Source organism: Syngnathus typhle, linkage group LG3 (genome assembly GCF_033458585.1).
Source record: "Syngnathus typhle isolate RoL2023-S1 ecotype Sweden linkage group LG3, RoL_Styp_1.0, whole genome shotgun sequence".
In the NCBI taxonomy this organism is placed as follows: domain Eukaryota; kingdom Metazoa; phylum Chordata; class Actinopteri; order Syngnathiformes; family Syngnathidae; genus Syngnathus; species Syngnathus typhle.
Genome location: NC_083740.1, coordinates 7,736,229 through 7,760,127, shown reverse-complemented (window position 1 = coordinate 7,760,127; position 23,899 = coordinate 7,736,229). Strand labels below are relative to the sequence as shown.

At 41.6% G+C, this 23,899-nt stretch overlaps 3 protein-coding genes across 5 annotated transcripts; 2 read left to right on the top strand and 1 right to left on the bottom strand.

Moving 5' to 3' along the window:
• The first annotated feature begins 1,892 nt into the window (after nucleotides 1-1,892).
• evpla (envoplakin a) lies at nucleotides 1,893-13,919 on the top strand. The gene is made up of 22 exons (XM_061275266.1): nucleotides 1,893-2,109; nucleotides 4,677-4,776; nucleotides 4,841-4,995; nucleotides 5,184-5,307; nucleotides 5,396-5,527; nucleotides 5,638-5,679; nucleotides 5,850-6,011; nucleotides 6,101-6,208; nucleotides 6,558-6,653; nucleotides 6,751-6,861; nucleotides 7,318-7,464; nucleotides 7,622-7,776; nucleotides 7,847-7,944; nucleotides 8,031-8,203; nucleotides 8,419-8,591; nucleotides 8,725-8,863; nucleotides 8,940-9,133; nucleotides 9,226-9,376; nucleotides 9,623-9,706; nucleotides 9,796-9,903; nucleotides 9,982-10,074; nucleotides 10,160-13,919. Exons 1-22 carry the CDS (start codon nucleotides 2,069-2,071, stop codon nucleotides 13,547-13,549), a joined length of 5,976 nt encoding a protein of 1,991 aa, XP_061131250.1. The 5' UTR covers nucleotides 1,893-2,068; the 3' UTR covers nucleotides 13,550-13,919.
• A 227-nt stretch (nucleotides 13,920-14,146) lies between these two features.
• ten1 (TEN1 subunit of CST complex) lies at nucleotides 14,147-15,310 on the bottom strand. Its single transcript, XM_061275270.1, has 3 exons — nucleotides 15,083-15,310; nucleotides 14,509-14,666; nucleotides 14,147-14,432 (listed from the first exon to the last, which is right to left on the bottom strand). The coding sequence occupies exons 1-3, from the start codon at nucleotides 15,169-15,171 to the stop codon at nucleotides 14,275-14,277; spliced, it is 405 nt and encodes a 134-aa protein (XP_061131254.1). The 5' UTR covers nucleotides 15,172-15,310; the 3' UTR covers nucleotides 14,147-14,274.
• acox1 (acyl-CoA oxidase 1, palmitoyl) lies at nucleotides 15,303-23,383 on the top strand. Of its 3 annotated transcripts, none has more exons than XM_061275268.1 (14): nucleotides 15,303-15,536; nucleotides 16,328-16,487; nucleotides 17,087-17,247; nucleotides 19,072-19,179; nucleotides 19,329-19,448; nucleotides 19,533-19,648; nucleotides 19,887-20,056; nucleotides 20,178-20,340; nucleotides 20,519-20,709; nucleotides 20,903-21,082; nucleotides 21,166-21,271; nucleotides 21,460-21,603; nucleotides 22,017-22,223; nucleotides 22,311-23,383. In XM_061275268.1, the coding sequence occupies exons 1-14, from the start codon at nucleotides 15,428-15,430 to the stop codon at nucleotides 22,359-22,361; spliced, it is 1,986 nt and encodes a 661-aa protein (XP_061131252.1). In that variant the 5' UTR covers nucleotides 15,303-15,427; the 3' UTR covers nucleotides 22,362-23,383. The 3 variants fall into 3 exon arrangements, with proteins under 3 accessions (XP_061131252.1, XP_061131251.1, XP_061131253.1); XM_061275267.1 differs by lacking the exon at nucleotides 17,087-17,247 and adding an exon at nucleotides 18,342-18,502 and having other exon boundaries at nucleotides 15,304-15,536; XM_061275269.1 differs by lacking the exon at nucleotides 17,087-17,247 and adding an exon at nucleotides 18,342-18,502 and having other exon boundaries at nucleotides 15,427-15,562.
• Nucleotides 23,384-23,899: the final 516 nt, after the last annotated feature.

Here is a 23,899-nt window from a genome sequence, read left to right as displayed (position 1 = left end):
ATTTATTTCAAAGCCCTTAAATCCTACAACTCTACCACATCCTTTTATGGTTGAGATGCTGACATTGTCTGGAAGGCTACCACCCTTTCAAAGTATTTATAGCGATGACATATCCACACACAAGTGTATGGAAGGGGGCACTTCACGTTGTGTTTCTGAAACGTGACAATGTAGTATACTGTAATAAGCAGTTTCAGATATTTAAATAAAAAAAGGCCTTAATCTCAAGTCACTTAAATGGATATTAAAAAAAAAAAAAAACACAAGCTCCTATTAAGATGCCAGGTGTTTGTGGTATTAAACTATTAATTGAACCTTTAGAACTCATTTAAAAAGAAAAAAGTCGAGAAAATCTGAAAATGCACTTCTGTACACCCTCATAACTGGAAATGTCCCTGAACTAAGAATTAAATATTCAAACTCATGTTGAATTCAGAAAATATATTTATATTATATTTTTTATATTCATATATTTGAATGAATGATGAAGTTTCAATTTAGAATTACAGTAAAACCAATTGTACATCTGATTGTCATACAGGCTTACACCTCGGTCCATTTATTGGTCCATGAGTGCTGCCTCACAGGTGAATATTCCACTCGTCTTTCAGCTATGCTCCTCTTTTGTCTATTCCCACAATCAATAATAATATGGATGCTCGTTTTTACTTTTTAGGTTAGCAAACCTTTAAGTGCAGAAGAGGATCAAATCAATAATTCCACCACTATGACACAGTATAGCCCTGTTCTACAGTACAGCTGAAGCTCAAATTGGAATAAAACCCTGTAGTACCAATGTCAGGACGCACCCCAGGAAATGTAAGTCTTCCATTGCTCAGCTGCAAGAAAAGTTGCTCTACTGCATTCCTTTTACCCTTGTTTCACAATTTTTTTTGTCTACACCATCCAAGACCAATGACTCACATTTCCTTATGACGGGACTTTACAAACTATTAGTCGTCCTTAATGATTACTTGGAAACATCTACTGTCCCGCATATAAGGCGTTATGTAATCCACTCACCGTCTGCCATGCCAAATTACATACACTTTCAATTCTTTGGGATTGAAGCGTCATAGGAAGAAGTATTACTTGCATTACATGTTACACAAATTGAGATGGCTAGATACAAATAAATTATGATGACATGCCTTGAAAGTCAAACGACAACAAATGTGCAAGTGCCTAAAGCATGAACTCCGCATGTTTTGCTTTTTCTTTCAATTCTTGCATTGCCAAAAGAGAAAGGCACAAGTGTTGGCCAAGTGAAAGAAAAGTATTTTGTGAGTTTCTTGTGGCTGCGCTTCTTCCAGTATGTTTGGCTGTTAAATTGCGTTGGTCCATTCCAAATTCAGCAATTAACCAAAAGGATATTAAATTGACCTCAGAGAGCTTGCTTGGGCTTGATTGTGACTTGCTCCAGGTGATTTATGTGACAAAGAGTAAGCTACTGAAATCTCAGCTTCAAAACTTACAGATTTAATATAATTTAATGTAAGCAGTACACTATCCCAAAGTTGCTGTTCCAATCAGTGACATGTCGTCTATGCTGAATTCCATTTGAAATGAGCCCAAACGGGTGCAGCTCAACTGACAAAAGTGAACAAACTCAAAGGTGTGTCCAGCTCTTAAATGACTTTCGTATGTGTGTAACGTAGTTTTCTTTAAGGTGACAATTAGCATGAAATGTACCATAAAGGTCCATGCTTGATGTAGTAATGTAAAGTAGCTTTCACTAGAACAGAAGCAATAAACATGGCATGCAAGGACGGAAATGGTGAATGGGCCCCTGATGAAAAAGATGGGCAGGGCCCCGAAATGGGAGGAAGGCAAAACTGGTCAGTCCGGTCCTCCGTGTGCAAGGTGGAGGTCTGGGTGGCGACACCTGGGAGGAGGTGCGTCTGTGCCGATATGAACGCGTGTAAGTGAGTCTTTTGCTGTGTTTAGACTTTGACAGCGGGACCCCGAGGAAGTGGAGAGACACGGGGGCGAGTGAGACGGACACAAAGGAGGAGTAAGAGAGGGACAGAATTACAGTCAGTCTCGGTTGACCCCATACACTGCCAGGATGTCGAAGAAAAAAGACGCTTCGGTCAAGGTCATCACCAGGTATGCTTTTTGACAAATACATTTTTTGATATGTATGTCATGTGACTCAGTATGCATAGTCTGCGTGTGTGTGCCTCCTTGCCGTTTAAATTTTGATGCGAGCCCGCATCAACAATGATGGTTCCTTTTCCCAACTTGTATGTTAGCTCTCAGGTTAGAAAATGAGAAGTCGTGAGAAAATTAGAATCTATTGACTTACACTCAACTGTGTGTGTCAGAATAGCTGTGGCACAATGAGGGCTGGGCCCTTTAACTGGTTCCTGTCCTTTTGTTGCACTGTACGGGCGTTGGCCTGCAACGATACCCAACAGTCCACTCATGAGCATGTACGAGTCAGTGGTACATTTTAATAGAAAGTATCTGATTAACAGGTCTTTTCAATGAATACTTCGAGATGCTTGGTGCTTGCACACGTACACCGTCAGCGATGCTAAAAAGTCAGTTGGCAATGATTCTAGCGACCCATGAAGCGAATAGAAGAAACAGTATCGTATTTTCAAATTGGGGCGTTGAAATGGTAGGGCGGTATTTAATTCTGTCCTTCAGAAATAGGCTTAGAATTAAATGGTAATTCATGTTTTTGCAATGTATCCATCCATCCATTGAGCACGGGGAGAACATGCCAAGTCCACACAGGGAGGCCATACCCAACACCTCTGTACTGTGCAGCGTATCCATCTTTTTACAAATATTTGACGCTTGACAACCCGCATCAACGTAAAGTGTTGCGGGCAGTTACACGTTCCAGTGGCAAAATCATCTTTTCAGATAACCACAGTTGGAGATGATTTTTAGATGATTAAATTCATGACCTAGTAAGGTATTTACTATCATCATTCCTGACCAACATTTCTTATGCTCCACACAAAAGTACTTTGGAATCGTCAAGTAATGATTTTATTTTTTAAGCTGCAGTGATTTATAACAGAATCAGCTACAGTATCACTATATTTGGGGTTTCTCAAAATTTGGTATATTCTGTATTAGTATTTGGATTTTATAATCATACCCAACCACTCTTCTTAGTCTCCCACACCCTTTTCCTAAAATGGACTTACAAAAGTACATTCACGAACTGCAAAAGGTACCAAGGAGTTTATCAGCTGTTGGGCACATTCTGTGAATCTTAAGAGGGAAATATGACTTACCAACATATTCATTCCTTTTGTTCACTCAATTCTTTCACCCTTACGCTTCCTTTGCTACAATGTCGACATTGCAGCAAAATTCTTACTTTCGGGCGTTTTCACATTTGAATGTGGGAGTGTTTGCAGTGCTGTGATCTTGGTAAAGAATGTAGACAAACCCTGCTCAATTATGCAGCCAGTCCAGTTTGTCAAGGCAGCTAATCCGATCATCGCTCCCTGTCTGCCGTAGTAATTACTGACTTGGTTATATATGGTGGCTATGTGCCAGGAGCTGTTTAATCATCTCTACCGCAAAGGAATCAACAAGTGAACAAGTCAACGTTTCATAAAAGCATAACACATTTGACTTAAAATGACATTGATGAAGCAAATAGACATGCAATGTGTCACTTTGATGTGCGTGCAGGGGGATATAAAGAGGAAAAGAGGTTATTGTCACTGCAATGTGCTGACAATTAGGAAATTGTAGATTTCCTGCCCACCTGAAAAGATTATGACATGTTTGCACAACCCTACTAAGCTAATAAAAACTTTTGATTTCAACATTTGTCTGAAAGGATGACAAGCAGCATCAACGCAGACATGAGTGACACTGGCTCTCAGTGGAATGGCGTGAATTTGAAGAACGCTTTGGGAGTGGCTGAAAAGATTTATGCTAAACGCCGCCACCCTCTTGAAATAGTTTGAGGTGTTTCAATGACACGTGTCACTTATAGAGGTGTTTTTTGTAGGCTCGTAGGGAAGCTTTCTCCATCTGGCGCCACTTTGGTTTTCATAAATTCCTCCAGAGGCCCTGATAAGTTTGTTTTAAATAAAAAAATGTTGCAATGGCAAAAAAAAAAAAATCTAATTACAATTGACCACTGCTATCTAAGGCAAAAAGAGAATACAGCATGAATTGCAGATCTGTGAATAATTGAGGCTCCCTTAAAAGTGACAGTAAATAGTTCAGACTATTGATATGCCACTAACTATAATTCCAAAAGCATTTTAAATGCTTACAAACATCTTTAAATATTGCTGTACCCTCAAAAGTATAGTACAGTAAACAATGTAAAGCTCAGCACACAGACAAAAATCTTGCATGCCCGAGGAAGCATCTGAACTTGTGCCGACGCACCCCACTGTCTTCTGGTACTGAAGCTTGACTGAGCAAACAAACTAGATGTTTGTTCTCGTCTTGCAATATTATGGGATGTTTTACTACTGATACTCACTGTTTTCTATCTAAATTAAAGAGATGATACAACACAGTGATTATCTGGACATGCTGCAGCAAATATGCAAGGCAAAAGGCCAACTCACAAACAGGCGTGCTTTCCATGAGTGTTATTCTGAGATGGATAAACTGTGTGGGGGAATTGCAGCCACTAACATGGCTTGTTCTCAGGTCTTTGACATTTTGTCCCAATCTTGCAGGACCCAGCCCACTAATCTGGCCACGTTGGTCACCCAGATGCAAAAGAATGCAGACATAGTGGAGAAAGACATCCTCCGGTCTGAGGGACTCTTGGCTGAGGTATAAAGCTACATAAAGTCCTATCTCAATAGGTTTTTTAAAAAAAAACGTCTTCTTTCACCAGGATGCAGAAAATGAACGGAAAGAGCTCCCTTTGAAGCATCAGAATCAGCTCTGTGACACGCTGGGCGAAGCTGAGAGCCTTCTGAAAGACCTCTTTTTGGACGTGGACAAGGCCAAGAAGCTCAAACATCCGCAGGCCAAAGAGATCGAGAGCGAGTGAGTATACAATGTCTCTGAAAATCCACGTCCGAAGATTTGCCATTGTCAGATGATATTACGGCTCCCCCTACAGATGGGGTGTATTATTTGCTTTAGGATGCCATGATTTTTGTGGTCTTATTTTAAGAGACCATTTCTACATATTGTTGCTTTGAAATATCATCAAGTCTGCCTTTTCTTTCCAGTGTCCTCCACCTTCACGAACGCTGGCTGAAGGACTGCACTTTCTATCGAGACATCTATGAGCAGATTGATGACGTGTCACGCATGCCCAGGATTGACTGGGCGCCTATTTTTAATACAAAGCAGGTTGGTGTCACAATTGGCTTTGACTGCCTTTCACCAAACTACAATGACAGTAGCATTCAATCACTTCCTCCTGTGTGTGCGTTTCCAGGCACAAGTGAGCAGTAACCAGTATGGGCCTACCATCGCAGAATTGGAGAAACAAATTGCTTCTCACAAACTCCTGCACCAGGAGATCGAGGCCTACAATCCGCAACTGGGCGTCAGCTCTGCCGGTACCAAGGTGAACTAACACTACCACCACCTTCACACCTTGTGTGCCGTTTTTTTATTTGAATTGATGTAGTAACACATTTTACTGTAGTAAATGACGTCGATCGTCTTGTCTTCCAGGAGAACTACGTGGTCCTCAAGAAACAGTACGGCAACCTTCTTGTGAGTGTCTTGTTAGGATTTGACAAATCCCATAGGAGAATAGTCCGAGTATTTGGCTGGTTAGATTGACTTGGATGAAATCTGATGTCTTAGAATTGATGCTACAACTGAAGGCCAGTGCTTTCGATGGTCCCTCCGCTGCTGTTCACATATTTTTCCCTCTCTTAAAGGAAACCTCTAAGTGGCGCGGCCACTACTTGGGCAGCCTTTATGAGTACATGCAGGGCTGCAACAAGGAGCTGACTTTCCTGGGAGAGGAGCAGGATAAGATCAAGAAGCAGGACTGGAGTGACAGGATGGTGGATCCGCCAGATGTCCGCAGGCAGTATGAGGTCAGAATTGACCAGTTACTAGTCGTAATGATGAGACTTAATGGGGATTATGTGCGCTAACCTGGGGTAAATGTGGTTTTGTCTTCAAGAACTTCAAGAACAACAGTCTGTTGTTACACGAGAGCGAGGTGAACAAACTCCAGGATGAAGGAGACAGACTTATCGAGAGCAAGCACCCTGCCAGCGCTACCGTACAGGTATATTACCAAACACTTTTATTTTACATACACAGTTGCATTCATAGTGAACTTCTTTTTTTTTTTTGCTATTGACATTCTCCACATGGCTATGTCTGATTCAAAAATAGTGGGGCATGGTTCACTTATAGAGTCTAGGCAAAAAAAAAGAGTGAGTCTTTCTAACTTGCCCACACAAGCGAATACGTAAGTACATAATTAGCAATGATTTCAAGGAGCTACAATGTCAAGCGATTCTTTTATCCCGCCAGTGCATGGGCCTCATCGCCCAATGTCAAATGTGATGATACTCCAGTCAGTCATGGCCACTTGGCTCACCACTTCATTTTATACAACCTTCCACTTCCAGACTCAAAGAGACGCCGTACGCAACGAGTGGCAGAAGTTCCTTCACTTGTGCATTTGTCAGGAGACACACCTGGACAATTTGGAGCAGTATAAAAAGGTAATGATGGGGAATGACTCGGAAGACTTCTTGTGTACCTGAACATGCCTTCCTGTGTGTTTGACACAAATTTACTGTCTAACGCGTTACCTTGCAGTACCAACTGGACACAGAGCAACTGTCAGAGAATCTGGGCAAACTCAACAGTAGCTTGGACCCAAAACTTATGAACAGAATGAGCAACTCAGAGATGCTGCTGCAGCTTGAGGTATGTAAAGAATGCTTTCTTGGTGTTTTGTCACAGCCCCATGTCGATATGGAAGCCGACAGCCCAGTAGACAAGTGTATTTTTTTCCCAACCTTGATTATAAGCCAAGGCACACACGTTTTGCATTCGAAAAGTTGTCCATAAGTGGGAATGTGAAAGGTTGTATGTACGGCTATATACGTAACAACACAACACGTTGCAACACAGACACTGAGATCTGACTGGACACTTAAAAAAAACAAAAAAAACCCCACAAACGCCTTGGTGCTGCACAGCCAAGCTACGTGCTATGAAATGAAAACTGTTGAAAACATCCCGATAAATGCAATTTCATGGAAGTTGTAAATGGTGCTTTTGAGTGTGTGATACCAGTCAATCTTCTTTTAGGGATATTGGAACAGACCTACCTTGCAGTAACTCCAAGATGACTTGTAAAATGTGTGTGTTTCCCACCAGGCGGAAGAGAAAGCTGTGCAGGACAGTGAGCAGCTGCTGGCGGACCTGAGAAGGCGCAGCACCACCATTGCTCCGCTGAAGCAACGTCGTACCATCCCAAACAGATCAGTCACATTGGAGTCCCTCTGCGACTGGGAGTCTAGCAAGGTAGAGCATTTACTCTTAAATATTAGCGGGCGGGAAGTTTTTTATTTGTGTGAATTCCACCTACATGTTCTCTCTACAGTGTGGATTTTTACATGATGGATGAGTCTTGAATGTACCCCTTATATTGAAATGACTGTATTTCTGTGTCCTCGTCTAGGGACCTCTTTCAAGAGGCGAGAAGTGCACCTTAAAGTCGAACCCCGAGAATGAGAACTGGGACGTTATAACCAACAAAGGGGTCAATAACACCTTCCCAGGGGTTTGCTTTGTGATCCCACCGCCTGATCCAGAGGCCATCAACAAAGTGGACATGTAAGTAACAACAAATATGTCAGTCAGTGATGTAGTCAATCAACAATGTAACCATACACTTGTTGACTAGTTTGGGTGGTGAACTGGGAGACATTAAGAAGAGGAGAGCCTCGCTGGCAGAAAGCCTCAAGAACCACAAGTCAGAGATGGCCAGGTCCTTGCAATCAGGTCATTGTTAAACCATATATTGTCTCCAGACCCCCTCACATGTTGCTCACGTTTCTAATAAATGCACTTCCCATTTACCGGTTCAGCCCCAGTGTCGACGCCCACATTGGACCCCAGCCTGTCAGCGCTGGGTCTCCGGTTGGACAAACTGAACGCCGACCTGGACGATTCTGATAAAGACGTGCTGAACCGCATACGATCCCCACTGAGCCGCTCCAACCCCAGTGGAGATCTGCTCAACAGGCTGAAAGAACAGGAAGTAAGAAAAATAAACCGAGGGCTAACATTTACCCAGCACATTTGTGATTGATTAATCAATAGTAAAATCAAACAATACAGCATATACACACAAGGACGAGCACAGAATTCTGAAAATGATTTCAGGTGGCTTTTTTATTTGGTGGGTGTGTCTTACGGAAGTGACACAAAGTGACGTATTCGTTCAAATGAAAATGATTTTCTTAATTTTTTTAGCATGCTGCCAGGACACTGAAAGGTCTGGAGCAGGAGAAGCTTGCAGCTCGGGATGATTTGCAGCCTCTTCTGTCCAAAGATCCTAATGCCGCCTTCGGGCTGCCAATCAAACTCAACAATGCCGAAAACAAGTATGATGGCCTCTCTGGACTTGCTGACCTCTATAACAAGAAGTAAGTAGTGTTTTCTTTGGAAAATGACCTAGAAGGAAAATCTCTGTTATTCATCCTTCTTTTCTTATGTGTGCAAAATAGAGGAAATAACTTTCTGTCGTGCTTCTTTCTAACTTTGTGCGCTTGTTTTCAGAGCAAATGCTTCCCTCAACCTCGAGAATCAGATAAAGAAGGTGGATGGCCTCATCTCAGGGTTTGAGAATAGGCTCAGTGAAGATGGACCAATACTTGATGTGACAAACTCCATTCAAACTGCCAGTGACAGCCTTCATGTAAGGAAATAACTATTTCCTTTCAAACATTCCACAACACCCGCGTAAAACTCAATTTCCCTTTTGCCGTTTTTAGCAACAACGGAAAGCTGTGGCATCGGCTCAGCCCGAGATGAGGAAGCTAAGTCAGGACCTAGAGACCACTGAGCAGCTATGCAGTTCACTACAGCAGGGCTACCAGGAGTTCTGTCCCGACATCCTACGTCAGAGAACAGAGGTCAAACACCTGCACAACCGCTATGCAAACCTGGACAACCAGCTAAAGGAGAGGTAAGGCTCCGTTCAGACACACGCAGCTCAATTGCATATGTATCAATACAAACAATGCAGCGCTTTAAACAATAGACCATTTTCCCCCCCAGAGAGAACATCTTACAAGAAGCTGCCGCCAAAAACCAGGAGTTCCAAAGTTCAGCCAAATCCCTCAATTTCTTCCTGAACAACCTGCCAAAAAACAATATCAGCTACAAGGATGATGTGTCTTCAGTGTCTGCTCTTTACAACTCGCAGGAGGTGAGAATCATTTGGATGGTTTTGCTTTTTAGTCCTTGATTTCATGAGAATAACAACTACAACAACAACACATCTGCCTCACAGTTCTGGAGTGTGGGGTTCAAATCTTGATTCTGGCCTTCCTATTTAGATTCTTTTTTATGTCTGTGTTTTTATGTCCTATCATTGTACCTTCCCTAATTATGTATCAGCGATTATACCACTATGATCGAATGTTATCACTCACTCGCTGACACTTCACTGCAGAGGGTGATGGACGACCTGAAACGGAAAGGCAATGACGTAGACAGACTGTCCGACCTGTCTCAAGACCTTCAGCTTCTGCTTGGTGTAAGACATAACATCCAGCATTCATAACACTGAGTCGAAGCATACATAAATGCACACTAATATTATTGGACTACCTTTTCGACATGCAGGAGTATGATGCCAACATTGGCAAATTCAACGGTACGCTAGAAGATGCCGGCGCCACGATTGTAAAGAGACCGTATACGCTCACACTTGCTGAATCTGTCCAGAAAGAGGTATCATCTACAACCTGTAGCTAATATTGACCATTTTCTTGAAATTTGCAGAGGTTACCCTTTCTCTTTCTGTGACAGGAAAGGGATCTGGTCAATCGCTATGCTGAGGCGTCAGCTGAAAATGGTCAACGGCAAATACAGATGGGCTTGGCCCAGAATCTCATGATGAAAGTAAGAGGGCAGGCCAGAAGCGACCCAGTACGCAAAACAAATCACTGTATGATTTATGAACTCATTGTCATTTCCTTTGCTGTAGAATGATGAGAAAGTTCAATTGTTGGCACAACATCAGGTGCAACTGGAAAGCCAGCAAAGGAATACTATGGATCTAAACAATCTTTCCAGAGAGCTGGAGGAAGAAAGGGAGAGGAGCCTTCACGTTGAGGCTAATCTAAAATCCTTCAGAGATAGGCTGATGTCACTGAGGAATCGCAGAGGAGTCGAGCGTGTTGAGGAAAAAGAAGTGCTTCAATACTACCGTGACCCCAAACTGGAGACAGACTTACTAGAACTTCAGAAGGTACTTAACGAAGAGTATCGGAGACGGACCATGATCCAGAGTGAGATTGACATCTATAACAAGAAATTTGTCCTCTTTGAGGACAACCTGAAAAATTCTGCACCAAAACTCTTGACGAGAGAAGTGACAGAGTTTGAGAAAGACCCTCAGCTGGATATCGATGCTGCCATGCTGAGAGATGAAATATCAAGATTGAGAGAAGACATCCGACTGAGAAGCTCGGAGTACATGCAGATAAAGTCCGAGTTTGAGTTCCTCCAACAGAAGAAACCACTTATTAAAGAGAGGGTGGTTAAGAAGGAGGTACTGAAAGTCGAAAAAGACCCAGAGATGATGAGATCCGTGCGGAAATTTGAGACCGAAATTTCGGAAGAGACGAGCAGGGTTAAAATGATTAATGATGAGGTATTCCAAATGAGAAGCCAGATTAATGCCCTTGAAAGAATGATTCCAAACATTCAGCCTAAGATCATTACAAAGGAAGTTAAAAAGGTCGAGCAAGACCCCGAACTCATCGCAGAATCAAAGAGGACTCGGGTATCGGTGGAGAATGAGATCATGGAAAACAACTCCTTGTCCAAAGAGCTGTTTAGCCTCCACAGTCGCTACAGGGAAGTTCAAGCTCTGAAACCAAAAGTTGAGATGAAGGAAATCGTTAATGAGATATTCCGCATTGATCCAAACACAGAGGTCGAAATTTTACGTCTGAGGAAAGACATACAAGATGCCAATGCGCAGCGCTCTGTCATCGATAGGGATATCGCAAAGATCGGATCAGAGGTGAATTTCCTTCGATCGCAGAAGCCCAGGGTAGAAACGAAAGAAGTTCTTCAAGAGGTGGTGAAGGAAGAAAGAAGCCCTGAGAACGTGAGAGAGATTCAAAGGTTAAATGAGCAGATTAACATCATCCACAACAATTACAACTTCTTCCAAGACCAGCTGAGGAAACTCAGGAGAGAGAGAGATGAATGGAAGGTTGAAAAGTCCAAGATCGAGACCAAAATCCTCACCAGAGATGTCATTAAGTATGAACCGGATCCTCTGTTAGAGAAAGAAGCTGACCGTCTGAGAAGAGAATTGAGGGATGAAGCGCAAAGGCGACGTTCAACTGAGGAGTTGGTGTTTGACCTGAAGAACAAATACATCTTGTTGGAAAGACAAAAACCGGAGGAGAAAGTGGTTGTGCAGGAGGTTGTACGTTTACAGAAGGACCCGCGCCAAGTGCATGAGCACGAGAGGCTGAGAAGGACCCTGGATGAAGAAGTGATGACTCGACGTCAGATCGATTTAGAGTTTCAGCAACTAAGAACAAAGGTGGAAGAGTACGAGAGGCTCCTCAGAGCAAGTGATGAGCATCAAAAGAGGATCATAGCAGAGTCCGAACTCAAGGAACTCAGAATGCGGATCCACCAGCTGGAACACGCGCCGCCTGCGGTTTCAGAAAATATTGTTGTTGAGGAGGTACTGAAAGTGGAGAGGGACCCAAAACTTGAGAGGTTGACAAGTGGCCTGCGCTCAGATATGGATAAGGAAACCAGTGATATCCTGCGTCTCCAGAGGGACATCCGTAACATCACTCTTAGGCTTGAGGTCCTCCAGAAAGAAAAGTCGGTTGAAAAGAAAGTGTACAAAGAAGTTGTCCGTGTTGAAAAAGACCAAGCTGTGGAAGCGGAGAGGGATCGCCTGAGGGAACAGGTCTCGAAGATGAAATTTGGAAGGCAGGACATTGAGAGTCAAATCAAACGCCTCAGTACTAGAACAAGCCATATGATGTCTACCAGGTCTAGCAGCTCAAGAGAAGAAACGACCCTAACAATGAACAGAGACAACTTACTGAGGGAGAAGGACAACCTGACTCGTGAACTCAGGACACTGGAGACAAAGAAAAACGACATCAACTTGTCTTTCGAGCAGCAGAGCAGACTCATGAGTGAGAGATCACAGATGAGCAGGAACAGAAGCATGAAGATGGGTTCTGACGTACAGCAAATGGAGAGGGAAATCATGAGCGAGAAAGATAAGATCCATATGCGTGACAGCACCATTCGCGAGCTCATGCTGAGCCTGCAGAAAGAGGAACATGCTGAAACCAGGACCAAGGAGACCAACGTGTCCACCAAAATCACCATTCTGGATCCAGACACCGGCAAAGATATGTCTCCTTACGATGCTTACCAGCGGCGACTAATCGATCGCCAACAGTACATTCATTTGCAGGAGCTTGAGTGCGACTGGGAGGAGATTACTTCCGTGGGACCTGATGGCGAGACATCCGTACTGCTGGATCGAAAGAGTGGCAATCAGTACCCAATTAAAGATGCCCTGAGGGATGGCCGACTAACACAGATGGATTTGGAGAGGTACAAACAAGGCCAACTCCACATCTCAGAACTTGCCTTGCTGGTTGCCAGCGAAGGCAAGTCCAAGGCCCAGTTCAACTCATTTGTCCCAAATGCCAACACACCATTGAATTCGGCCTCAATTGACTATGCGGCTACACAAACGTATCCAATTGCTGGAATCATGGATACACACACTAACACCTGCTTCACAGTACGCAGCGCCGCCATGCGTAAACTTATCGACGCCACCACTGCCCAAAAGCTGCTTGAGGCTCAGGCGGCAACCGGCGGCATCATTGATATCACCGCCAGAGACAGACACTCGGTTCAGAAGGCAGCTTCCAGAGGCCTCATTGATGAGAGTCAGCTCCAGAGGCTCCTCAACGCTCAAAAGGCCTACACCGGGGTGGAAGACCCAGTGACCAAACAGCGTTTGTCTGTGGGAGAAGCCATCCAGAAAGGTTGGATGCCAAAGGAAAGTGCAACATGGTACATGGAAGCGCAGCACCTGACCGGAGGTCTGGTGGATCCCAATAGCAACAGAAGAATAAGCATCTTGGATGCCATTGGATCCAAAATGATCAACAGCAACATGATGAGAGATATTCAGTCTGAAATCAATTACAAGAAGGATATCACAGATCCCCTCACCAAGCAGAAGATCAACTACAAACAAGCCCTGGATCGCTGTAAAAGAGACCCCAACTCTGGCCTTCTAATGTTGCCGGCCTCCTCCAAAGAGTCGGGCTACACTCCAACGTACAACAGATATGCAAGATTCTAAATGTGTTTACACCTTAGCGATGTCTGCTCTGTAAGGTAATAGATGAGAAGAAAAAAATCTGCCAATATATTTGGGATCATATTGTATGAACATAAACGGTGCATACAATGTGCCTTTTTGAATCAGGCATGCTTTCTGTCAAACCCCCAAAAATGCTGCCAAATTGTCTTTGTTTACCAAACATGTCAGATGCGGGCAGATGTTATTATGATTTAAGTAGAAGAATGTTACAAAGGAAGTATCTACCTGATAATATTACTACTGTGGAATACTGGGACATGGTGCAATGCTAATTCATATGATTATGTATTACTGTGGGCTCTCCTTGACACTGTTCACTTTTAACTCAGTCAATAAATTTAAATTATAATGTCTCGTGTCATCTTTTAAAAAAACACACATGAATGGACAATTCCTCTGACGTACTTCATAAATTATGAAAATGAGATCATGTTATAGAGCGCAAGCGTCGTCAGATATTGGGAGTAATGCCATATCGTCATGGCTACATAGTAAATGCTTTTCTGGCCATGCTGTAATAAAAGCTATTGCAGGAAATCAAAAGTTGGAACTAAGAAAAGTCAACACAAGTATTAATTGAGTGGCACATTTTTTCTTTGATTTAATAAAGCACTGGAGATATACACCATAAGTATGTTGTAAATCCTTATTAAAAAACAAACGACAAAATCCAAAGCATCAGCAGTCCATGAGCATGTTCAAGATCAATTTGTATCTGCATGTTGTACTGCAGCATCCTCCACATGGCTCTGTCTTTCCTTGAAGAAGCTCCTCTGCTCGTTGATGACTTTTTGCAGTAGGGCAATGTTTACACCATCCACACAGTTGAGGACACGAGCGCAGATCCTCAGCCCCTCCACCCCTGTGAAACAAAAGATGCTTGATTAACAAAACAAAAACCAACAACACAAGAACATGTTGAAAAAGACAACACTTACCTTCAGCTATTTCAATTTCACCCAGAACTATATATTGAGCTCCAATTATGGGATTAAATGGTTCCACAAATGAGGTATTGATGACAACATGGTGCTCTTTGGAAGCGTGCTGAGTTGTTAATGAAGCCTGGGACTTCTCGGGCTCATAGCGGGTGAGTCTAGAAAAAATAGATATCATTTATATATTATATTTTATTATATGATATATATTTTAATTTAATTGATCTGAACAAAGGAATACAATGGCTATTAGATATAATTGTTTTGCTCATGCAGGAAATATCGGTCCATAACATCCTGTCAGAATTTAGCTTTCAGCAAAGTTGTGCCTATCTTTTTTTTCATTCTACAAACAGCACGATGCAAGCTAATAGAAGAGGGAAATATTTGGTGTGCAAAGGGTTTATTTTTGATTGAGCCAAATAGCTGTTTTTGTTTCCTTTTGTACTTGAATAGATTTAACAGTTTGTGCTTTTCTGTGTGTGTGTACATCTAATAAGTAAATACTACTGAGTATCCCCCCCTACCTTTGTGAACGAAATAGAACTATTTCAAGTGAGTTACTACAACCCACCTGCCAAATGTTCGCACAGACTGTCTGTCCTGCAAAGCTCCGGACTTCACTTCCCACGGGAAATAATACACCGCAGCAGCAGGAAGCATGGCTTCTTGTAGTGATAACTAACAACGCGTTCAAAATTCGAGTTATGTCGTAAACTAAACAAATACCAAATAGTGTAAACGAGTTGAGGAGGTTGACATGTCTAAAAAACAAACAAAAAAACTCTTACTTCCGGGGTTGTTCACGTGACCAAGCGTCATCAACCTCTCCAAACGGAGAGAACAGGCCGCTTCCGTACCTCAACTCACGTCGTTCTCAATCTACTTTTCTCCTTTAAATTCATTTTCAGGCTCAAACATGAATCCAGACATACTGAACGAGAGGCAGAAGGCAACTTTTGACATTGAGAAACTCACCAACATTCTGAACGGAGGCCCCGAGAAGACCAAGAGGAGGCGAGAAATTGGTAACGTCGCACGCGTACTCTAACAGGTCATTTTGAACACCGTGAACCGCTAACCCACTTTCAATCTGTAGTCTATATCTGATAGTTCCTAATTATTGTCGAATATTAGATCGTAGTGTCAAGTCAAACGAAGCTAGGGGTTACCGTTAGCTAGTAGCTCATGGTGTCTATATTTCAGTGCACCCACGATAATGGGTTTTATTAAGTTAATTTTTCGCGGTTGTTTTTATCTGTGTACTGTTCTAGTGTGTCAACAAACTAGTTCACTGTTTCCAATTTCTTCAGCCAAAGATAATAAATTAGACAAAATGTCATCAGCAAACAAATATGCCACATAAAGTGGATACACAGGTTAATTATATACCTCCTGCCATCATCTGCTATAAGAATTTAATTGTTCTGCTTCTCACACTACACCACTGGTATAGATTGATGAACAAAGATGAAGTAAAATATTTTTGGATCAATTAAAATCACTCCCCACGGGACATCTGATCTCTCACAGGAGGCCACAGCAATGTCATGGCACACTAGTTTGGAATCACAGCAGCTAGTCAGCAAACTCATTATTCGCAAATCACTTCATAGAGGCCATGTAGAACATTTGAGGGAAATTGGCATGTTGCAGCACGTTGTATGCTGCAACTCAATTTAGCCTTGCCCGTCCGCTGTAGCCTATCCATGCGTCCATTAAAAGCGCTCAAACTGATGAAAAAAAATTAAAATCCACTCGATAGCTGAGACTCAAACATGAGGGTTCACTATTTTGCGTTCACCCTTATTCATTGCAGAGTCCATGGTTCTGAACGACCCAGACTTTAAGGAACAAGACCCAAACTTCTTGTCTCGCAGTGAGCGCTATGACCAAGCTGTTAGAAAGAGTGCCCAAATGATCCTCAAGTTGAGAGAGTATGGCATTGCGGACCCAGAGGAGATCTACTGCTATAAGAGGTAATTTGATTATAGATTTAAACATGTGCATGGAATGACACATTATAAAACACTTCTTTTCTCTGACAAGGCAAAACTCCAGACTGACTTGTCGTTCGGAAAAAGTTTCAAAGAGCTTTATGTCAACTCTGCCCGGGCATTCTAGTTACTATGTATGGACAAATAAAGTTGGAGCAAAGTACAGATTAAAACTATGTCAAAGGGTGTATGAGGTTTTCAGCTTGTTGCATGTGCTTAAATACCAGACACAAACCATGTGATGTATGTATTTGTATTTATTATTCTAAAGTTAATTTATGAACTATAGCTATTTCGTTAAACTCAAGTCATACATAGCCTTGACTCCAAGACGCATTACAGTTGAGTTTGAGGGATCGTAAAACAGCTAGGCCTTCATTACGCAAGCTTAGCCCACATGAAGCAGAGTTGAGTCCCCTGCCAACAGTAGAATCCCAACCTTCTCCAACTTCAGTGACACTCAATACTTAAACATTAGTTAATGATTGGGTCTTTGGGATTTTGAAAAGCGCTATACAAATTTAATGAATTATTATTATTATTATTATTATTATTATTGAATACATTGTTTTTTCATCCAGTATGTTTCGAGGCAACGTTCACGAGGCAATGGGCCTACACTTTGCGATGTTTGTCCCAACCCTGTATGGCCAATGTGACCCTGAGCAGTCCAAGAAATGGTTACCTCTAGCAGAGTCCTACCAGGCCATTGGCACATATGCTCAAACTGAGCTAGGTCACGGTCAGTTCATGAATACGCCTCTGATTTTCTTTTTTTGAACGCAATTAAAATTTTGACCGGTGAAAACAGGCCCATTCCAAGTGCAAACATGATTAGGCTTACTTGTACAGTATGTGTTTGACAGATCAATATTTATATTATTTTTGCCTCCACTAATATCAATAATTTCATTTTGTCGGTTTACATACCGGCAGCCACGAGTTATTCATCTTTTGATTAGCTACATTCCAAAATGAAATCAACCATGTTTAGTGTTTCGCAAAGTGCACTGCCATTTGAAAAAAATAAAATAGTCATCAAAAGTGCATACATATTTTAATGCATTTTCATTCCCCTCTGAGGTGTAACCAAATGTTACGCCGCTTGGTACTGGTCCGAATGTTTAAGTACCTCGGAGGTTGAGTTGTTGTTGCCAACTCATTATCTCTTTGTAAGGCTGAGAAACATGCAAAGAAGAAAGTAGGTCAAGCAAGTTATTGTTTGTTGCTGCCCAGTGAATGTCCATTTTCTAACCACCGACGCATTGAACTAATTGCTGAGTCTTTGTTTTTAAAGCTATTACTATCCTGTTTAGAGTAATTTCTGTTGCACAGAGATCATGCAAAATGTGTGCATCGGGGCTGTAACAGAAGGTCCGGAATTGATCTGCCTTTGGCTTTTTCATAGAACCCAGTCAAATAGGATCTCACATCTGATGAATTCAATGCAGTACTTATTTGGACTTACATTTGACACAACCGGACGGGAGAAGTGTGAAACTTCACACCCCTATCCTGGCATTGCTGATTCCTCCTCTCTGTTACAACTGGAGCTACAAAACAAATTATGCACAAATGATTGTTGTTGTTTTTCAAGCTCATAAGTTGAATTAATTATTTGCTCTCTCCTTTCTTCATGGCTTCTTCTTTGCTTGTCCTCTATCCATCATTTTTTTACACTCCATTTGCATGTTTACTTTCATTTTTCCATGTATTTAATTTGGCCTACACTTTCTATAATTTGTGCTCCCTCCAAAATGCTTCTGTGTTGTCCGCTGCTTGTCTTTGCCTCGCATTACCACCTGGTTTCCTGGGCCTCTGTCTTCTGTGGTTTAGCTGCGTGCACCCAGGCAGGCCTGAACCTTTAGATCTGCATCTCGGAATGTTCCTGCCCACGCTGCTTAACCAGGCCACTCCAGAACAAATGGACCGCTTCTTCATGCCTGCCTGGAACCTAGAGATCATCGGCACCTACGCTCAGACTGAGATGGGCCACGGTAAAATATTGAAAAGCATGGCTCAAAATCCACCTACTGATTTGAGTAGAGCTGTGTTAAGGAGTGAAAAAATGTGGTCCACTTTTTAATGCCACTTATTAATTCCAAATGTCTGGGTCAGCAGATTTGTCTGCCTAAGAGCCAAAACCAGAAAAATTGACTTAAGGTAATTCTCTTGCAAATTCCAGTTTGGGTGGGTCATTCAGACTAAAAATACATTTGAAAAAAGTATTTAATAGAACATAAGTATTAACATGTTTTTGGATCTGTCAAACATATACAAGGTGCACTGCTTTACTCTGTCGTAATGGAACATTCAGCAGAGGGCATTTTGTAGTCCTGTAATTCTATACAGTATATTTACTCAAAGATTTAGCAAGTGACTTTACGGCAACTCTCATGGGCTTGTTTTCTACCATGACGCTTCCTGTGTTTTTTTTCATTTTATTTTATCCATGTTGGAGTGAATTAGTTTATAGTGCGGTGTTAACATTATTTAGATGAATGATAATTGTGTTTTCTGTGACTGTGTGTGACTGGTGAATGGTTGCTTTATCCCTTTCCTCCAGGAACACATCTCCGAGGACTGGAGACCACCGCCACATATGACCCAACTTCAGAAGAGTTTGTCTTAAACAGTCCCACTGTTAGCTCAATTAAATGGTGGCCTGGAGGCCGTAAGTACAAGTAGACACTTTCCAGGAATGCAAAACAATTGATATTTTTGAGATTTCTCTGCATTTTCCCGAATCGGACTAACTGGTGCATTTCGAAATACGAATGTTTGAAAGTCTAAATACATACAATTGCTGCTGCTCTTTTCTAGTTGGGAAGACCTCAAACCACGCAATCGTACTTGCTCAGCTTTATACTCAGGGAAGCTGCCATGGTCTGCATGCTTTCATTGTGCCTATCCGTGACATGAACACACATGTACCACTGCCAGGTAACTACAATATTTGGAATTTCTTTTAATTGAATGGTCATATCTGTTCATATTTCTCATTGAACAGAAACTCTTTTTTCATAGGTATTGTTGTTGGCGATATTGGACCCAAATTTGGCTTTAGTGAGGTTGACAACGGCTTTTTGAAACTTGACCACGTGCGGATACCACGGGATAACATGCTTATGAAATACGCCAAGGTCAGGCAATCCTCGCAAATTGCACAGTCAAGTAATTTCCAGTTTCCAAATTTATACATTTAAATATGCTGAAGAAAATGCATAGATTTTCCCAGAGATATCTAAAACACTTCCACAAAAAAAATTAGCATGTTAGATAACCAGCAAGGGAATTTAGTTATTTTAGGAGAGGAGCAGTTTATGTATTTTATTTCAATTGGCATGTTCACATGCTGAATTGTTCTTTTCTGTCCACTAGGTGGACCCGGATGGCACCTACTTCAAGCCACCCAGCGATAAACTGACTTATGGCACAATGGTTTTCATTCGTTCCATGATTGTAGGAGAGTCCGCTCGGGCCCTCGCAAAATCCAGCACCATCGCCATCCGCTACAGCGTTGTCCGACACCAATCTGAAATCCGGCCAGGGTCAGTCACCGCTGGCCTCTTGGCGTCACTCAAGCAAACAATTTAATTTGGCTTCTTCAGACAGTAACTTTTTGTGTATTTGTCCATTGAAACAAAAGATATATTTGTTTTTGTCCTGCAGAGAACCCGAGCCGCAGATCCTCGACTACCAGACGCAGCAATACAAACTGTTCCCAGTGCTTGCTATGGCTTATGCCTTCACTTTTGTTGGTCATTATATGAACCAAACATACCATCGCATCACTGGTGACATCCATCAGGGGGATTTCAGTGAGCTTCCAGAGGTACTAATAGCACATGTAGTCCACGTGATCTCTCGGTGCAGCAAAATCTTAACCAATGCATCGTTGATAGATGTCTGGGGATTCACAATGTCTCCATATAGTTTTGTTTGCTGACTCCCAATGAGTTCAGAAAGATTTCCACCCTTTGTGTTTGTCCCCACCTTTCTCCGATGTGTAGCTCCACGCTCTGTCTGCGGGTTTGAAGGCTTTCACCACGTGGGCAGCCAACTCTGCCATTGAGGTGTGCCGCATGTCGTGCGGAGGTCACGGCTACTCCCGCAGCAGTGCCTTGCCAGACATATATGTTGACTTCACGCCAACCTGCACTTACGAGGGAGAGAACACAGTCATGATGCTGCAGACTGCAAGGTGTGTCATTCCACACAAATGTACAGGTGGACCGAGATTAGCGCTGCATAGTTAGATGTTCATATTTTTGTGAAAGGCCTTTTCATACTGCCCTTGATTTTCTTATTTGGTTTGAGTCAGAAAACATCTACCATCACACCATCAGCATTCTGTCCTTCCACCCTCACAGCACATACAATGTGTGTGTGTGCAGATACTTGATGAAGAGCTACAGGCAGGCTAGAGCTGGTCAGCAGCTGCATGGCATTGTGTCATACCTGAATGAGGCAGAGCATCAAAGAATCCAACCACAGCTCATCGCCGCAAAATCGACTGGGATCGATTTTAATGACCTGTCCAGCCTGGTGGAGCTCTACAAACTGCGGGCCGCCATGTATGAGACAAGAATGATAGATCATCACGAGCCAGCAGCCAATTTGTTTCTGATATATGCAAATGGTCCTTCTGTGTGTTTAGTCTGGTCGAACTAGCAGCCAAGAGCATCCAGAAGGAGCTGCAACACAAGAAGAGCCAAGAGGACGCCTGGAATAATAGCGCTATCGATCTGGTCCGAGCTTCTGATGTAAGACCATTTTATGTGAATTTCAGTATGTTTTAGATTCCCATGCAACACTAACAAACTTCTCATTCACTGCTGCTTTTCTACTAAATTTAATGAAATAAAATATTCTTGCATAGTGACTATTTGTTTGTTTATCTGATTGTCTGACATTAATTAAACACCATGTCCTCCTGTTTGACCTCTTCCAGGCCCACTGCCACTATGTGGTAGTGAAGCTCTTCGCTGACAAGTTGGGAGAGATTGATGCTGCCCCCCTACACTCAGTGCTGTTAACGCTTGCTCGCCTCTACGCACTTCATGGCATGTCGAACAACTCTGGAGATTTTCTTCAGGTACAAATCTATCTCGGTGCCTCATAATACTTGTGTGACCACACTCGTTACTCTAAATAATCATACCGCAAATTTGTCCCATTGAAATGAATGGAAATCTGTTCCAGTATTTCCTGCAAAAATTTTAGTGAGGTACAATAGTACTCATTATTTTTTTTACAAAATATTATTCAATACAAGCCAAAAAGTGGATTTTTTTTTTGTGCAGCTGCTAAAAAAAAAATCATATATATAATGTCAAGTCGCTTGAATATCAATTCAACAGTGTATAGCAATACTGGATGCCCAGTCAAGGATTTTCTTTTGTTGTGTCACTTCTAATTCAAGATTTTCTAAATGTCTAAAATAAATTGCGTAAATTGCTATCTGTAATTATCTAACCCTCATCCACATTTCCATCTACTTTATCTCAGGCTGGACTGTTAGAGGGGTCCCAGGTGATAGAGGTTACTTCCCATATCAAGGAGCTTCTTTCTGAGCTGAGGCCAAATGCTGTGGCGCTGGTAGATGCCTTTGATTTCCATGACAGGATGCTAAATTCAATCTTGGGGCGATACGATGGCAATGTCTACGAAAACTTGTTTGAATGGGCCCGTCGCTCCCCACTGAATTCTACGGAGGTCAGCAAATGCCGCTGGAAAGATTATAATTGTAAAATATTTAAATATTTACCATTTCAATTAACGGTTGCATTCTTCCTTCTGCAGGTCCACGAGTCCTATCATAAGTATCTGAAGCCGCTGAGGTCTAAACTGTGAACGGAAACACACATTTCTGTCTGTGAGCATTTCTGCATGTAAATAGAAAATGGTACATCATTTCAAATCCCTAAAAGTCTCTTGACTTTATTCTCATCAAGACTGACCTGTGTCCTTAACATGAAGGCCCCTAAATTAATCAGGGGAAGCAAGGTTTTCAAACACTTTTTTTTTTAAATTATTTGATATCAAATGGTCATGAATTATGTGATTAGCAATCATAGATTGCTGTCGCATTAAATAAAATGAAAGTAAATAAAATATATATTCGCAAGATTTTTAATCTGATCTAATTATGTAACATGTCCTCCTCTCTGTTGTAGCCTGATGGTGGGTTTTTGTTTGCCAGTTAAATCTTTCCCAACAAGAACAGAATGCAACAATGAAAATTACATAACAAAGCCAACACCAACATCTCTTGCTTGTTTTCTGTAGACTGGGCTGCTTGCTCTTCTGGAAGAAAGAAATATTTAGAAGTGCAGCCTTCTTGTCACAAGTTTTGTAGGCATTTTATACCTGAAGCAAAATAGAGCGGACGATTGGCCTTTTACTTTCAAAAATGTTTGTGTAATTTCCGATGGGCTGAGGTTGGCAGTTCTTGTGTTGTGGCTCAAATGTGGGCCTTTTAAAATAATTGCACACTAGATTGCATCATGATCATAAAATAAAGTTGATTCTGGGATTTTACAGACAGAAAAGTGGATAGATACTTGCTTACAAATCAAAGTGTTTTAATGTCATGGAAACTCAATGTTTCATATAAAAGAACTGTAATACTTTAAGTTTTTCATATGGACAATTGAAAACATTTTTATCAGATTATGTGCCTGTCTGTTTGAGGGATGTTCCTTCTCAGACTAAGATTATTTTCACAGGACAACATGTCCTCTCTCTTGTATACTGTAAATTCCTGGTAACAATTAGCCAAGATGTTTATTAACCATAATTGGTTGGATATTAGTTTGTGTTTGTACTAGCATTGATAATTTGACATGTTGTCAAAATAAATATTCATAAAAGAGTGTGCATCTGTCATTCTGTGTAGGTGCCTTAAAAGGAAGTCAGGTCACTTATTTTCTTCACAATAAATTATATGTGGACCCCATAGTCTAAAGACAGTATTCTGATTAATATTGTTCGTATATAATGGGGAATAGACTGCATTGGGGATTTCTTTTATTCAACTTTATATATTAATGTTATATTTTTCAAGTACAACCTGTTGATTTTAGATTGGTTTTTATTCCCAAATTAATGAAGTCTCAATGTTTCTATGATTATAATCTACTCCCCTATAAACGTAATTTTATTGACATAAAACCAACCAATTATTAATCGAGGCAAATTAATCAAATTACGTAATGAATACATTTGAACTATTGCTGCCTAAAAATAACCATATCAGCAGACATTTTAACAGTTTTTCATTTGGCCGCATATCAAGCAGTTTTACTACACTGAGAATATCTGACTGTTCACTTATATGTTTTTTTTTTTGGGGTTAAAAAAATAAAGTGTATTGGTATTGTCAACGCATT

Bases quoted from the DNA above. Each gene is read 5' to 3' on its own strand.
- ten1 (XM_061275270.1), bottom strand. From the start codon at position 15,171: ATGCTTCCTGCTGCTGCGGTGTATTATTTCCCGTGGGAAGTGAAGTCC. The intron at 14,667-15,082 runs GTGGGTTGTAGT...TATTTTTTCTAG, and splicing joins TCTGTGCGAACATTTGGCAG to ACTCACCCGCTATGAGCCCG. The intron at 14,433-14,508 runs GTAAGTGTTGTC...TTTGTTTCACAG, and splicing joins TGAAATTGAAATAGCTGAAG to GGGTGGAGGGGCTGAGGATC.
- acox1 (XM_061275268.1), top strand. From the start codon at position 15,428: ATGAATCCAGACATACTGAACGAGAGGCAGAAGGCAACTTTTGACATT. The intron at 19,449-19,532 runs GTAACTACAATA...CTTTTTTCATAG, and splicing joins CACACATGTACCACTGCCAG to GTATTGTTGTTGGCGATATT. The intron at 21,604-22,016 runs GTACAAATCTAT...ACTTTATCTCAG, and splicing joins ACTCTGGAGATTTTCTTCAG to GCTGGACTGTTAGAGGGGTC.
- evpla (XM_061275266.1), top strand. From the start codon at position 2,069: ATGTCGAAGAAAAAAGACGCTTCGGTCAAGGTCATCACCAG. The intron at 6,209-6,557 runs GTATATTACCAA...TTCCACTTCCAG, and splicing joins CTGCCAGCGCTACCGTACAG to ACTCAAAGAGACGCCGTACG. The intron at 7,777-7,846 runs GTAAGTAACAAC...CTTGTTGACTAG, and splicing joins GCCATCAACAAAGTGGACAT to TTTGGGTGGTGAACTGGGAG.